We start from the raw sequence: 16,624 nt of genomic DNA on the forward strand, positions 1-16,624 counted from the left end.
CTGAGTGTAGTTTAGTATGCACTGGTCTCACATCTCTCTGAGTGTAGTTTAGTATGCACTGGTCTCACATCTGTCTGAGTGTAGTTTAGTATGCACTGGTCTCACATCTGTCTGAGTGTAGTTTAGTATGCACTGGTCTCACATCTCTCTGAGTGTAGTTTAGTACACTGGTCTCCAGTAGTAGCAGCAGCTCATCATGTGGATGTTGTTGAGGCGGTGCTCTGGACTGACCTGCAGTCATGGGCTGTTGCTGGACGCTTCTGTTCGGAGGATCATATAAACCTCTGATTATTTATGATGTTTCACCGTCAAGAATGGAGAAATTTTACAGGAATGAAGGATTGTTTTTTTTGTCAACTTTAGCTGTTTCTGATTCGCGCTTCACCTCCAACATCACTTTCAGCAGCGACTTCACTTCACATGCTAACTGAAGCTAACTCAAATCACTGCCAGATTTACCAGATTCTTCAAGGGTTTAATGATGAGATTTTTATTTAATTTAATTTCAGTTTTACATTTTACGTAATTTTTTTCGACACATGTGAATATATGAAGTTTTTATTCCCGGAAATCAGAGGTTTTAATATGAATTCTTCATTGGATTTATTGCTGAAGAAAGCGCTGAAAACTCCTCCGACACGACGAACTGCTGAGGTAAAAACACCCACAGAAATAACTTACTTGATATCAACAGACATGAGTAAAATAACCGCTTTACAATGTCAATAACTCGCGCTAAAATCTGAACTATCACACAATGTAGCTGATTAGTTTCGATTCAAGACTCAGTAACTTAACCAAATCGCTACAAAGATTCACGCATGAACTAACTTGTCTCGTGCTCGTTGTTTAATCTTATGTATTTATCTGTAGCTGTTTTATTTATTTGTTTGAGATCTCTAAGTGGTGTTTTTGTATTCCTTAAGTTTAAGTAGTTCGATGACAGATGTTAAGCTACTGCACAGACTTGTTCTCAGTGAAGTAGAACAAAACTGCAGTACTTGATCCTGTACACATTAGCTGCAAGTGTGAATATTTGAAATAAGTTCTATGTTTCACGTCTCAAGTCGTTTATTAATGACAGAAATCAATGAAACTTGATTGCATTCCAGCGGTGCAGTCAGACACTCGAGGAGCGGGCTGTGTCTCAAATCCTAGTGAGCTGACTAACTAGACAACGACTAGCATTTAAAACCTACTCAGATAGTTTGTATGCTGGCATTGGAGGGCCATGAGGTCTTTCTAGTGTGAGGTGATTCACACATCTGGATCAAAGCTGAAGAAAACAGCTGGGCGACACCACACAACAGCAGCATTAGCAATGTGTCTGCTTGATTTAAAGTAAACCTGGGTCATTGTATTAAGAGCCTGTCCTAAGTTTGGCCTGAGACAGCTCAAATATCAGTTCGAAGTACAAAGGTTTGTTTTATTACAGAGCTCAACAATACGATTTATATTCACTGTTCAATGCATAATGTTGACATGGTTCCTGTGGGTCTTAAAAAATCCTTAATTCACCCCTCCACAAATTCAGGCCTTAAAAATCTCTTAAATCAGAGCAGAAAGCCGTGGCAAATGCATGCTCTACAATAAATTAATATTAAGCACATGTTAGGTAAAAAATGTTATCCTGAATGCACTGTATGTCGCTTTGGATAAAAGCGTCTGCTAAATGCATAAATGTACATTTAATTTAATTAAATTTAATTTAATATCTTCCTCAGTATTATTGTCTTGTTTTCTAATACACACATCTAAACATCCTTAAATCAAGATACTTGAAATGCAATTTGAAGATATGAAGTCTTGTTTTCTGAGAAGTTGAAGAAAATTGATCAAATTGATCAAATTCGGGTCTAAAAAATATTCAGACACTTTGACCCGACAATGTTTTGCTTAAGTGTTATCTGAAATTATCATGATGAACTCGTTCTGACACAGTTTGACTCTTGGTGACATATTAGCAGGATTTGCAACAACAGAATGCATAACAGAAAGGTTTGCATTTGCAATGCACAAAAATAGATTTTTAGTGACAATAATAGGGCAGCTGGCCCAAAACTGTGCCACCCTTGTTATCGAGTTTGATAAAGCAGGCCACTTCAGTGCCATTTTGGGAAGTGTGTGTAAGAAACCAAGAGGAGTTGGTTTAGGATTGGTCATCTGTGCTTCATTGAGAGCTTTCTGCCGCTCTCACATCCTCTCCAGGTAGTGTACAGCGCTGCAAGTGTGGGCTTTCTTTCTGATCATCTGAGCGCAGTGAAAGCTGCTGATCAGACTAACAAACACAAACTGCACAGCTCTCGTTGCTCTGATGCTGAGTTTCTAGATGGGTCCAGATGGGTGTGTCTAGTATTACGTAAGAACAAAACAAATAATCCTAGTCTCAATTTCCATAACATTATGCCGCCCACCTCGTCCCGCAGGCTGCTTTGCCTGAGGGGAGTTTGATGGTGTGCTCAGATGTGGTGAACTGCTGAAGACAGGACAGACTCAAAACACACGTTGTGGCACTAATAAAATCCTCAAAATCCAGCGAAACCCTTTTTGGTCAGGAAACTCTCTGAAAATGTACTCCTGCATGCTTTCTTGTAACTTAAGGAGATTCGCGCAGATATTTAGAAACAACAGAGAACCTGTAAAGTTATTGTGATTGTACATTTGAACTGATTTTGCTTGTGAACATTTTAATAGCATAGATGGCTCACGTGGATTCACTCTATTCAGTTTAAAGTTTACGTGTTTGACAGCACTTTGCTACAAATGTGACTGCATCATATAATAATTGCAGTTATTAGTGTTTATCGTCTGGTTGACTACGTCTTGTATTATTTTTTTTTACAAAAAATTATGTACTGCAAAATCAGCATGATTTTTTTATTTTTCTCATAATTATAACAGTGTTTAAGCATGTGCTTACTACAGTTTGTACTCTTAAGGGAGTCAGACTACACAATTTTTTGTAGGTTACGACAGTCACTGTCAGATTATGTGATTTTGACTCCTGAAATCTTGTCAAAGTTCCACCAACATTTCCTCCATTGTAATATTCCAGTTTGCAGGATTGATATCATTGTCTGTCATTTCGTTTCATTGTGTTTGAAGACATGTACGAAGGCACTTTTGTGCTAGTGTCACAGCTGTCACAGAACTCGTTGTGGACGCCGAAAAAAAAAAAGAAACATACTAGTCTTTCTGTGGTGACGTTGTGAAGAGTTGCAGATGTGGCATCAGTTATGAAAGGGGCTACATCACAAAACATATAATTTAACATCAATTTATTAAAAGGTTAACAAAAATTATTCTCCCACTTTTTTAACAAAATAAGATTTAAAGCTAATAAAAATGTATATAAATGTACATCATACCGAATGTCAATATGGCATTTCTTAGACTGACACTTCAATATTGTAACTAACAAATATTCAATAAAAATACAATTGTGAATTATGTGCAAAATTATATTAAAATTGTCATATCATACATGAGCAGGTTGTTGTGTGCTAGGTTATTGTTGATCCACACATTGTATGTGTGTGTGTGTGTGTGTCAGGCGTTTTAGCACAAGAAAATACTGAATCACTTCCTGATGTGACAGAAAAGCCATGAGTCGAACTCATTCAGCTGCTTGTCATGTGACTCTGGGCTAACCGAGATTTCTCATATTGAGCATGTTTGAAGCTCAAGAGCTGTCAGAAGGATAAAAACTATCGAAAATTAGATTTTTTAAAACTGAACTAGAATTTACATTTTAAATGTCAGAATTTCAGTTAGAATATATTTACAGGCAAAAACTAGAAGAAACTAGAAACCAAATCAAGCATTGCATCAAACTGTTTATTCAAAGAAATAAAATACATGACTGTCTGATCAAATGTATTGTCTATGATAATAATTGTTTTTTTTAGCTATGTTTTTTAAGTTGATATTATTATGTCACTCACTTTGCCTAAAACAAACAAAAACACATCTTGAGAGTCCAAAAAACATTCACTGAGTGATGAAGACTATTAGAATGCAGTTTGAATCCCTCTAATGCACAAGTGTCATTTTGGCAAACGCGATATTGATTTATTGTCATATTGTCAGAGTTTTGTGTTTTGCTAACTAAAATAGTTCCAAATAAAGCTGGAGTACAGCATCTGAACTGAACACTGAAGTGTTTAGTTCCTGAATGAATCTGCTTTTGAAAGAATCATTTGGGTCAGTGATTCAATGATCCAATCATGAAGACAGCCACTTGCTTCATTTCTAAACAAATCAGCCGTTTTGAATGAATTGTTTAAATGAATGATTCAGTGAATCACTCATGAAGGCAGGGACTTGCAGCCACCAACTGGTGGTTTTAGTCTCATATTTCTTTAGCCATGCATGACCTAAATCTGAAAAATACACTCAGCAAAATACTGTTGAAGTATTTTATAGACAAAAATACATTTTTGTCAACATAGCTCACACCCCTATTTTGAATGTAAAAATCATAACGGTAAAATAAAGAAAAAAAAAACACACTTCAGGAGCAGAGTATGTGGAGCAGCAACAATTTTTCCTTCGCTTCATAAAAACTGCCAAGAATGGCCTCAACAGATGTCTGTACCTACTAACTTATGAAAAATTTATTTGCCAAGTCTATGAAACCTATTCCTATAAAACTATATAATATTTCAGAGGGAAAAAATGGCACAAATAGATAAATGTTCACCTTTTATTTGTATTTAGCCTTTATACAAACAGGAAATGTGAAATCACTGTCAAATAAACATCTCATTCTCACTATTAATATTAATATCTTTAACTTCAAACTATAGGCTACACGTATACTACCAGTCATATATTTGGCTATATTCAAGCGTGAATGAAGACTGGTTCGCGGGGGATGCCAGGTGTTTAAAAAACGAAGAAAACAAATAAAATCTAAAATCGAATGCCAACCCATCGAACGAATAATCGAATATTCTAATCCAGCCCTAATCGTCATTATTTACTCACTCACATTTTGTCCCAAACCTGTATTAATTTCTTTCTTGTGCTGAACACAAAAGAAGATATTCTGAAGAATGTGGATAACCAAACTGTTGCTGGTCCACATTGAATTTGTTCGTAGTAAAAAATACTCTGGAAGTCACTGTGGACCAGCAACTGTTTGGTTCTCCACGTTCCTCAAAATAGCATTTATGTTCAGAAGAAAGAAACTCCTTCAGGTTTAAAACCACTTTTGAGTGAGTAAATGGTGGTGTAAAAATAAAACACTATGACAGAATCGACAGACAGCTGACTTTCTCTTTTATTTTTTGGTGAGCTATTCCTTTAACGTTAATAAAACAACAAAACACAGAGAGAAAAATCACTCACTGCTCACGCACTGAAGAACATTAATACCGTTGCTTTAGGAATCAGCTTAGTGCGTTATTTTTTATATTTGTTTATTCAGTTTCTTAAATGCTCTGCTAAATACACCGATTGTACCTGAAAATAAAGCACTGCTTGTTTTATTTGTATATTGTGTGTAGTTTAATGTGTATCTTTGTCATTCTTTTATCTTTGTTATTAAAAAATAATAACACAGATTTTTATCTTCGCCCTCTTTGACCTAAATATCTGCCAATCTTTTTTTTTTTGTTAACTTGAAAGGCTTTGTCTTTATAGGGAAATGAGTTTGGCTGTGATGCTCAGACAACTTGCAAAATAATAAAGACAACATGATAAAGAATTGTGATATGATATTTTTTCCATATCGCCCACCCCTAATTCATAATCACACAGTGGCTTTAAGTGTGTTTGGGACTGAATGCATGAGCGATTAAACATACACATCTACAACTACAGCTTACACATTTGTATTTGTGACTCAAAAGATCCCATAAACTGGATAAAATGTACCATGATTTCCAGAATTAATATTTTGTTTATCATCTGAAATGTACTGACTTATATTCCAGTGAAATATGAAATAATTAAATATAATTACAAAACAAAGAGCGTACAAATACGCCCACACACAACGTGTCGGTTCAGAGGGAGACTAAGATATATTGTTTAGACCGTTTCTAAACGTGTTGTTTTATTTGCCGGTTTTATTTGACATTTTCCTGAATGAAATCAAATGCAGTGTATTCACCAATGTGATATATCCATGCAGCTCTTAAAGAGACATTACTAAAGATGCTGGCGGTTGTCATTAAAGGGAGAGTTCACACAGAATTTCTGTCATTATTTACTCACTCACATTTTGTCCCAAACCTGTATTAATTTCTTTCTTGTGTTGAACACAAAAGAAGATATTTTGAAGAATGCGGGTAACCAAACAGTAGCTGGTCCACATTGACTGATAATAGGAAAAAAAAATAATACTGTGGAAGTCACAGGAGACCAGCAACTGTTTGGATAGCCATCATTATGTCACAAAATATCTTCTTTTGTGTTCAGCACAAGAAACAAACTCATTCAGGATTAAACAACTTGAGAGTGAGTAAAATATGACAGAATTTAAAATTTTGGCAGTCCCTTTAATGTTGATAAACAACAAAACACAAAGAGAAAAATCGCTGTGTTAAGAACTTTAATACAGTTGCTTTAATAAGACTCAATGTATAATTGATGTATATAGTGTTTTGTTTTATAAATGTTTATTCAATTTCTTGAATGCTACTGATACATTTATTCAAACTGTACCTGAAAAAATAAAGCACTGTGTATCTTTGTTCTTATTTTTTAATAACAAAGATAAAACAATGACGGATTTTTATCTTCTTGCAATTTGGCTTAAATATCTACCATTCTTTTTTATTTTATTATATATATATATATATATATATATATATATATATATATTTATTTATTTTTTTGCCTTGCAAGGCTTTGCTTTTCTTTAAATAGGGATAGGGCTTTGCTGCTCAGACAACTTGCAAAATAACAAAACCAACATGACAAAGAATCGTGATAAAATCGTGAATATTCCATGAAAATATAAAAATGGCCCTGCTTGCATGTGACCTGTATTGTGCGGCTGCACAGCACTAATGTTCAGTGGGTTTCACAACCAGTTTGCTATGTTGTGACATGAATTATATGTACCGTCTATATTAATGCCAGGTGATGTTTTGCACAAGTGCTTTCTCTGATGGAGACAGGATGGATCCTGACATCTTAAACTACAGCACTGCAGACAGTGTAGAAGTCATGCTTCACGTCATGCTGATCTGCTCGGGCCTGACCGCTGGACTGATGGTTTACTGCTGCAGCGGGAGCATACTGCCACAAGTCAGAGCACGTTATAGTGTGTGATTTGCATGTTCTGTTTCCCATGTCATTCAGCGCATAGTGCTGTTCCTGTGGCCCGCGGCTCTGTAGCACCTGCATTGTCAAAAAAAAATAGTTTTTTTGATGCATAGAGCTACTGAAATATTTGAAACTGTTTCAGTACTTATTTTGTGCATTATTGAAACGCACTCTTTTTCGCTCTCTGTTCTCTCTGACAGTGACACCGCAGTAATATTTATGCATAATAAATGTTCATTTAGTTTTGCCTATTTTCTGCATGTCTCTCATTTACTGTAATTAATTACATGTATTATATCGGCCTCATATCGGCCAGATTGATTTCTCAATATCGATATCGGCCATTTAAAAGCCCATATCGGTCGAGCACTAGTTTAAAGGCAGAATCCTTCTCCTGAGGGAAAGCTGTAGAAACCAGACAGTTAATGAGGTGATATTGAACAGGTTTGTGTTCCCTGAGTTTGATGGCATGATGCAGATCTACATTTTTTATATTCATTTACAAAAACAGTGATATCTGTAAAAATTGTGACAACCTCATATTTATAGGGTAAAATTGAAATGTTCTGACTGTTTGATTTAGGACTCTTTTGTTAAAACAAACCACTGGTCATCTATAGTACCACACAATTAGATCACCAAAGGTAAAACCACACACAGCCCCTCACTACCATGGGAAAATCTAACTATATGGTTTCTGTGGTGTTTGTATGGAAAGCAATAGCCTGAATACGTTTAGTATAAATGCAAATGCACACATGCTATGGCCCATTAACAACTATTACTCAGTTAACACATTTAACATGTTTAAAATTCTGTATGAATATCCCATATTTCTGCCACAATACCATGGTGCAGTTAGTGCTTCTACAGTAAATCCTGGTAAAAACTCTCATAGATTGTTCTCACATTCCTCTAGACAGATCACATGTATGCTTAAAGATATTAACATACTGATGGTCGTAAATATGACGGATGAGCTGGAGAAGTCACATGACTGAAACAGAATAAGAGATTTGTGTATCACGAGTTAGCCGTTACGTCTGCAGATGAAGACAGATTGTGTAACTTTCCTTCTTCACCATGGCAGCGGGAATGTCTGTGTTTTCCGATTGGTTTAGCGTGGCTCGGCTCCATGCCACACCACACTTTCCCTGCGTCTGCACTGTCGTCACTTATTTCCCTCATTATTCTTCTGATCCAGCTATATTCATGCTGCTGGATGTGCTGTCTCAGGGTGTTCTGGGTGCTTCCTTACTGGCCCAACTTCTTCTTTCAGTGTGCATATGTGGGATTTTTGACCTATTTTATGGTCCAGCAGGCAAAACTGGTGCATCTGATCACATAGTAAAATAACAGCAGCAAAAAAAGCTTTTGCAACTTTTTTACAATTAAGTGGTATTTTTTGAAAACCTCCAACTGATCACATTTGTAATGCCAGTCATTCTTAGTTGTGCATACAGTATTTTCTTTATAACCATGCATAACCACTGTTATACAAAAACAGGATTATAACATGTAATTACAACATTGGTTTAATCACCAAAACACAACTGTGTGATCTTCTTTGAATTTAGTACATTACTTTAATCAGTTGCAAACAATGTTTTCACATGTTTCAGCGTGTTTGAGATATAATTTACTAATTACAAATCTCTCTCTCTGTCAAGTGCAACTTGAGCTTTACTATCATTCTGCTATTCTGGGGATGCGTTTCCCAAAACCATAGTTGCTAACTAAGTTAGCAACTTTGTTGGTTGCAATGCAATTTCCCATTGCCAACCAACTAAGTTCCTAACAGGTTAGCAACTATGGTTTTGGGAAATGCACCCCTGTGTGTGTGTGTGTATACACAGATACCTCACAGGACCAGGTAAATATTAAAGGAAATATAAAAGAAGTAATCAAAGTAAACATCATTTTGATTATACAGACATTTAAAGGAATAGTTCACCCAAATATGAAACTGTGCTGAAAATGTCCTCACCCTGAGTTTATTTCTTCATCTGAACAGATTTGGAGACATTAAGCATTACATCTCTTGCTTTGTTTATTGCAAACACACGCCTTTTCAGTTTAGAGGATGTTAACTGATGGACTGGAGTGCTGTGTATTATTGTGATGTTTTTAATCAGCTGTTTGGACTCTCATTCTGACGGCACCCATTCACTGCAGAGCATCCACTGATGCAATGCTATATTCAAAAAAGAAATATTGATGGAAAACAGTGCAAAACAACATTAAGGGCATGAGGATGTTAATACTCGGAATAGTTGGGAACTAATAAAGTTTGGGTTTGTACCGAACTAAATGGGCAACATCCTTCATATAACTGCACCAGAGTTCATTTTAAAGCGGACTCAAAAGGTATATCTCGGTCTGATTGTTTGGTGCATGACAAAGTTCAGATGGCAGCGTTCACACTGATTCAACTCAACGCTGATTCACTGATTCAGTTGCACAAGAGTCCATTTTAATTGGACCAAACATTTCACCTCCCAAAAACTTCATGTTTTCCATTTCTCTTAATCAAACACATCTGATTCAGATCATCAGCACATTAATAGAGACTCCAAGACCTGAGATGAGTGTGTCAGATATTTAATGTTAGGATTTCACACTGCAGTATTACTCTGTAAAATGCTCCATTATCATGTTACTTGGTTTAGAGGCACTTTAAAAATGAATAGTGGCAATCCGATCAGCCAATCACAATACTGATGCAGAGCTAAGAGAGCATCGGTGTTGCTCACTGATGTGTGTGTGTTTGTCTTGTCTAGGACTTGAACACCATCTACACTTGTCTGTACCACATGGATGTGCTGTGTCACCTCAGAGAACATCAGCTCAGGTGAGTCTGACCTGTGTTTTCTAATAACTAGCTATTAGCTATGAATTTTGTCTCAATAAACTCCTAATTTGCTGCATATTTTAGAGTTAATAAGGTAGTTGTGAGTTTAGGTTTAGGGTGGATTAAGGGATCTAAAATATAATCATGCAGAAGAATAGACATTAATATGTGCATTATAAATATGAATAAACAGCCACAACAGTTTGGTTATACATGATAATAAGCAAATAGGTAATAGTGAGAATTGGTCACTAAAGTGTTACTTACATTCGTTTTATTTTATATACATTTTATATAAATTATAATTTTATATTCATTAAGCTTTGCAATTGATGCAACCTAAAATTTAGTCAAAATGTGTTTAAATACACCCTTTACTAACAATCAACATCATAAACTAAGAAAAAGAAAAAATAACTCCAGAATGTAACGATAATAATTAAAAGCATGACTTGAAAATCACTGCAACTGCAATTATGTTTAAATAATGAAATTATTATATTGATTTTCATGGTTAAATGCAGCTGAAAGGGTTATAGTCGCTGAGGTGGGACAGACTAAAATTAGTTTTTATATTATTACAATTTCCAATAACTGTTTTCTGTGTGAATATATTGTAAAATATAATTTATTCCTGTGATCAAAGCTGAATTTTCAGCATCATTACTCCAGTCTTAATTAGTCACATAATCCTTCTGAAATCATTCTGATATGCGTATTTATTATCAATGTTGAAAACAGTTGTGCTGATGCATATTTTTGTGGAAACCTTGATACCTTGATTTTTTTTGATACATATAAATTTCAAAAGTACAGCATTTATTTGAAATAGAAATCTTTTGAAACCTTATAAATGTCTGTGCTATCAATTTTGATTGAATGCATCCTTGATGAATAAAAGTATTAATTTATTTGAAAAAGAAAATTACTTCAAATGACGGCAAACGTTAATGTGCATTCACTCTTTAAGCTAATAAGGTGTTCATTCCCAGCAGATCAAACACTCTCACACTTCTCTGTGTTACAGGTCCATGTGCATGACGGCCCGGTACGAGCGCTATGAGGCCAACCACGTCCTCTTCTAGTAAGTACATCTCTGCATAGAAAAAGTAAAGTAAAAAACAGACAAAAATGACTGTATCTAATCTAAACTAAACAACTAAAACTGGACAGCAGACATGTGCACAAGTCTTTCATCTGAATTCCGAGTCAGTCTGAAGTCTTTAACTCTTTCCCCGCCAGCATGTTTGATGACTTTCACTAAAATTTGATGGCCTCCAGTATATTTTACACTAAATAATAAGCAACACACTAAAATAAAGATCAAAACCTGTTTTATTCTATCTTAAAGCATTCTTTTTTTATCAACACTTGAATATAGGTAGGTTTCATAAAAATGTATAATTTTGAGCAAAAAGGTGAGGAAACCACATTTATATCAAAAACTACATCAGGATATTATTCAGTATGATTATCAAAGTATAAATCCAGTTAATCGCTTCCATCATCACCTCCAAAGCTTGCACAGACATATACCACTTCCTGGATCATCATTTTACTCTGTAACATTATGCAGTTTTCATTTATATGCTGTCTATTACTGATGTGCATCTGTTGCAGAAGATGTGTAATAGCACCCCCTAGTGTATAACAGTGAAAAAACGGATAGCCGTAAAAACACGGCAATGGCGGGAAGAGTTGTCTTCTAAATGATGAGATAACTCGTCAATGGTGGGGAAAGAGTTAAGCTGGAGAGTCGAGACAGGAGTCATTTCATTAATTGTTGCAAATGAATTCTCATCCATAAAAATCCAATCTTAACAGTAAATGATGGATACTAACACCCAGCGCAGGCGGCGTCCTGATGTGCTCATGTGCTCATGTGACCGGTGTTTTTTGTTCCAGTGCTAACAGCATCTCCACGTGCTGGTTCGTCCTGCTCTCGGGCTCAGTGCTGGTCAAGGAGCACATGTATCTGGCGCGGTGCTGGTATGTACCTCTCCTCGCTCTTCCACACGTGTGTGATGCATGGTGAAGTGATGATGTCACAGGCGTAATGTGTGTCAGCCAATGCATGCCTCTCGTTTCTCTTTACTCATTCCAGCACCAAACATCCTGATTGTTAAAAATAGTACTTTATTCAGAAGGCACACTACAACTACAGCTGTAGATTAGTAGACTAACTATTGTTTAATCATGAATACAAGGTTTTATTTCTGCCACCGTTTATATTTCATGTTTTTATATATTTCCACAATAAATAGGAGTAGAAACATAATTGCTATTAAAAATTGACATAATGTATGTACAATTTAAATGTTTGTACAACTCAGTTTTTGTTTTGTTGCACAGTTTGAGTTTGTCTTTTGAATAAAGAATTGATTATTAAATAGAAATGATTTTAGGTTTCCGTTTGCAGCAAAGTGCATGTTTAAGGAAAAATGGTATCGCAAGCTCAAACTAGACTGACACGCAAAATAAAAGCAGCGTTGCAAATAAATTAATAGATATGACCATGGAAAATATGTATTGCAAAATCATTGCTTTCGCACTGTTTCATTTATCTTTTGCAATTCTTAATTTTTGTTTGCAAAATGCAAATTTATTTTCCTCAATACTTTAATTTTTTAGTTTGCAAAACTTTATTTTCTTTTGCAAAACGTAATTTTTTTGCTTATATATACGCCATTAAATTGACTCCATAATTTTGCCAACTGGCGCGTTGTTGCTTGTTGCGCTTCAGTGGTTGTCTTGCAATGTGCCTGCTTAGTTGCTGTCGAATCAAACCAACATGGGATTACAGTGATTGGATGTCTTGCAGGCAGCGCGTGTGCTCTCTGCATGCATACAGGTGGTGCACATTTTTTTCACAGATGCAGATACACTGAGAGCGGCGCGGCCGTGTGAACATTTTTTTCCCCCAGGTTTTCATGGCAAGTAGCAAGTCTTCTCGAGTCAAAAGGTGCAAGTCCGAGTGAAGGCATGAGTCATTGATGTTAAAGTCCAAGTCGAGTTGCAAGTCTTTGTACATTTTGTCGAGTCGAGTCTGAAGTCATCAAATTCATGACTCGAGTCTGACTCGAGTCCAGGTCACATGACTCGAGTGCACACCTCTGCAAAAGACTAATTCAAAGTCACACACTGCTCTTGAGTGAAGGATTTTTGTTGCTTAGCTTTAAAGCTTAAGAAACAAAAAAGCTTCATGCTTACAGTGAAGACTTTGCTGTTTTATTTTACATTTGATTATTAATTTCTGTAGTAGGCTGTAAACTGCTTGAGACTTGCATAAAAAAAAAACATTAAAGCACAATTTGTTTCATTTGTATCTTTATATTCTATTGTATTTTTCTTTTGCTTTTTTACTGTCTGTTTGATTATTTAAGCCTCGTGGCTGGAGTGTTTGTGTTCATTGTGGGTGTGTTTTGTCCTGAAACATAAAGGGAAGAGTGTGTGTGGGTGTGTGTTTCCTGACCTCTGCAGGGGTCAGTGGCACTGAGGAATGCCGAACTCGTGTCGCTAGAGTTTTCCAGCTGTGTGTGTCATGAATGCATCCAGACAGGAAGCAGCCCTCACTCCTGTGACCCCCCCCCCCCCCCCAACACACACATACACACACACACACACACGCACACACACACATGCTCTCTCGCAAGAAGACCGGGAAGTTTCCCTTCAGGATTTCAGAATTCATGCTTCTGAAGTTTCAGAGCATGACAATCATGATTTCTCGGAAACAAGACGTTGTTCTGCAGGACAGAGGAATCTGAGTGGAAATATTTCGGATGCTTTGAGCCGATTTGGCTGCTTTAATTTGGCTCTCGGGCTGAAGCGTTGGTCTTCACGTCATGGATAAGCGACTCTCATCTGAGGACGTTGGGCTCCTGTAGCAGCACCTGATTCATTCTGAAAGGACTGGTGGAGGTGTGAGTGAGCTGTTCGGATCACAGTCGGTTGGTTGTGGGTAATAGCAGTTTTTCTGTGACTTCTGAACTTGTAGTTTTAACTGCAGTCGCTGGCTGCTGGTGGTTTGTGGGTTCAGTGTCAGCACTCTGTGTTGTCTCGGACTCACGGCTTTGTCATGTTTTAACATTATCAGTGTCAGGAAGAGAAAGTTGAGCTCAGACTCACTTCTGCTGATGTTGAGCATGCTCAGCTCTCTGACGTCTTTATATCACTCGCCTTGATGTGCTCTGGTCTTATTTTTTATATGAAATGATGTGTTTCGGAACCACAGAATCCAGTCATAAACTTTTCATTTACTGTACGACACAGAATGTCACCGAATATTGCATGGCAACATGGACTTGTGTCTGTGAATATTAACCTGCAAAAAGAGTGCTTTTGAAATCTGAAGTCTGCGTGTCTCTGTGTGAACGAGTGGCACAGTTTCGTCTGCTACTCAGACTCACATGCACGGGGAGCTTGTTTGTGTATCTCCAGAGCTGCTCTGAGAAATTTAGTTTAACTGGAATAAATTACAACAGAAATAATAATAATAATAATAATAATTATTATTATTACAGTTAATAATAGAGATTAAAACATTTTATTGTCCATGTTTTAATTTAAACAATAAACAATAAGCTTTTTAATACTAATTTAAATGGTTAATGTTTTTATGGCTTTATTTGATTACCACAGTTTTTGATAATACATTTTAATAATAATAAAAAATAATCATTTGGGTCATATTATTGTAATTTATTATTATTTTTTTTACAAATTGTTGCATTTTAAAAGTTGTAATAATTCAATTTATTAGATATTCTTTTTGGCACAAAGATTTAACATTTAATGAAATAATTTAAGCATAAACTAGAAAAATAAAAATGAAAAGCATAAAATTGGGGAACAATAAAACAGAATTTTTGGTTAAAAACATCTACTAAATGACTAAATGTAATGTAAATATAAAACATAACACGTAGGGCTCTACATTTTTTTATTTGTTGTTAAAATTCATTTAAATTAATTAGCTTTTTGATTCCTAAAATTTAATTGTTAACGCTTTAATTTAGAGACTAATTCTCACTATTTACTATTTGCTCATTATCATGCATATGACTAGCATATTCGCTGTTTATTAGTACTTATAAATCACATATTTATGTATTATCATGCATGAGCATATTTTAGATCCCTTAATCCACCCCATGCCTTAACTAACAACTACCTTAATAACTATTAATAAGCAGCAAATTATGAGTTTATTGAGACAAATGTTGTAGTTTGTAGTTGGTGAATCCTCTGGGGTCTTAGGAAGTTTTGCTTCAAAATGATATGAAAATCATCTTGTTTACTCGCTCACAGAAAACAATAGATTGATGTAAATTTCCTAAGACACTTTTTGTTTGTAAAGGGCATATGTGATTGACTTTATTAGGAAGTCCAGCACTAGTGAAGACTGAGCTAGTGAACAGCACTAAAGAGGGATGTGGAGCTTCAGGAGAGTCTGCTTTAGATGACAGCAGCACTGGAGCTGCAGCACTTGTGTTCATCCACAGAGAGGAGCACATGAGCTAGCAGCTCTTCCCTTCATCTGTCAGCAGGGTTCAGTCTCACTCCAGTGTGAAGAGATCAGACCTGACCTCTGACCCTCTCTGGCTTCACTCACACAGTAATGACACTTCTGCACCGTGATCTGTGAACACAAACTGAGAGTCCATTCCTGCACACAGACGGCTCAATTGGTGTTTGTAGCTTTTGTCCTCTTCTCTAGCTTGTAGTTGTCTAATGAACTTGGCATTCTGTGTTATGAATGTTCTTTTCCGAATTTGTGTCTGCTGAATACATAAATTAGCAGTGTGAAATTAAGCACTGACCTTATTGTATATCAGTGTTTTTTTTCTTCTTAAAGACGCCAGCTGTTCAAGATCTCATGCTGCTGTTTTCAGAGCAAAAAGAAAAAGTGTCACTGATGCGCTTCACTCGTCAGTGCTAAATCAAGCAGTGCACATACTTACTTTTTTTTGTTACTGTCTAATCAGACGGTTCTCTGACTACAGTCACTGAATTATATGAATGTGTTTAACGTGTCAGTTTGTGTGGTTTATCCAGAGAGGTTCAGGCTCTAATTCCCTCTTTCTGTCTCTCTGTGTGACTGCAGTTTCGGGACGCAGCGTGGAGGAAGACGAGGCTGTGAATGCATCACTTTAGAGCCGTCCGAGATGATTGTGGTGAGTGGCACGATACACACATCTCCTCACACAGCAGGCGTCTGCTGACGTCCACTCACAACATGCTTTCTTAATACACATGCCTGATCTTCACCCTCTGAAACCACTTTCCCTTTTGACCTAGGCTGCAGATGTCAACTATTGTCAACTAGTTAGCTGTCAGCAGTGTTGGGGCTAATGCATTTCAAGTAACAGGATCAGATTACATTTTATAACTAGTAAATATTGTAATGCAATATTGTAATGCATTACTTTTAAAAGTAACTTTCCCCAACACTGGCTGTCAGAATCTGTTCAGTCATTGTTTTAGGTTACTGTT

General features: G+C 36.2%; 1 protein-coding gene across 6 annotated transcripts in view; it reads left to right on the forward strand.

Moving 5' to 3' along the window:
• Window positions 1-209: 209 nt before the first annotated feature.
• Window positions 210-16,624, forward strand: part of rapgef6 (Rap guanine nucleotide exchange factor (GEF) 6) — a 71,007-nt gene continuing 54,592 nt past the window's right edge. For all 6 annotated transcript variants that reach the window (XM_059542843.1, XM_059542848.1, XM_059542845.1 and 3 more), the window contains exons 1-5: window positions 210-654; window positions 10,059-10,129; window positions 11,157-11,213; window positions 12,035-12,118; window positions 16,236-16,305. In XM_059542843.1, the coding sequence (XP_059398826.1) occupies window positions 550-654; window positions 10,059-10,129; window positions 11,157-11,213; window positions 12,035-12,118; window positions 16,236-16,305 (387 nt within the window). In that variant the 5' untranslated portion in view covers window positions 210-549. The remainder of the gene's footprint in view (window positions 655-10,058; window positions 10,130-11,156; window positions 11,214-12,034; window positions 12,119-16,235; window positions 16,306-16,624) is intronic.

The sequence above is a fragment of the Carassius carassius genome, chromosome 47 (assembly GCF_963082965.1).
Source record: "Carassius carassius chromosome 47, fCarCar2.1, whole genome shotgun sequence".
Lineage (NCBI taxonomy): Eukaryota > Metazoa > Chordata > Actinopteri > Cypriniformes > Cyprinidae > Carassius > Carassius carassius.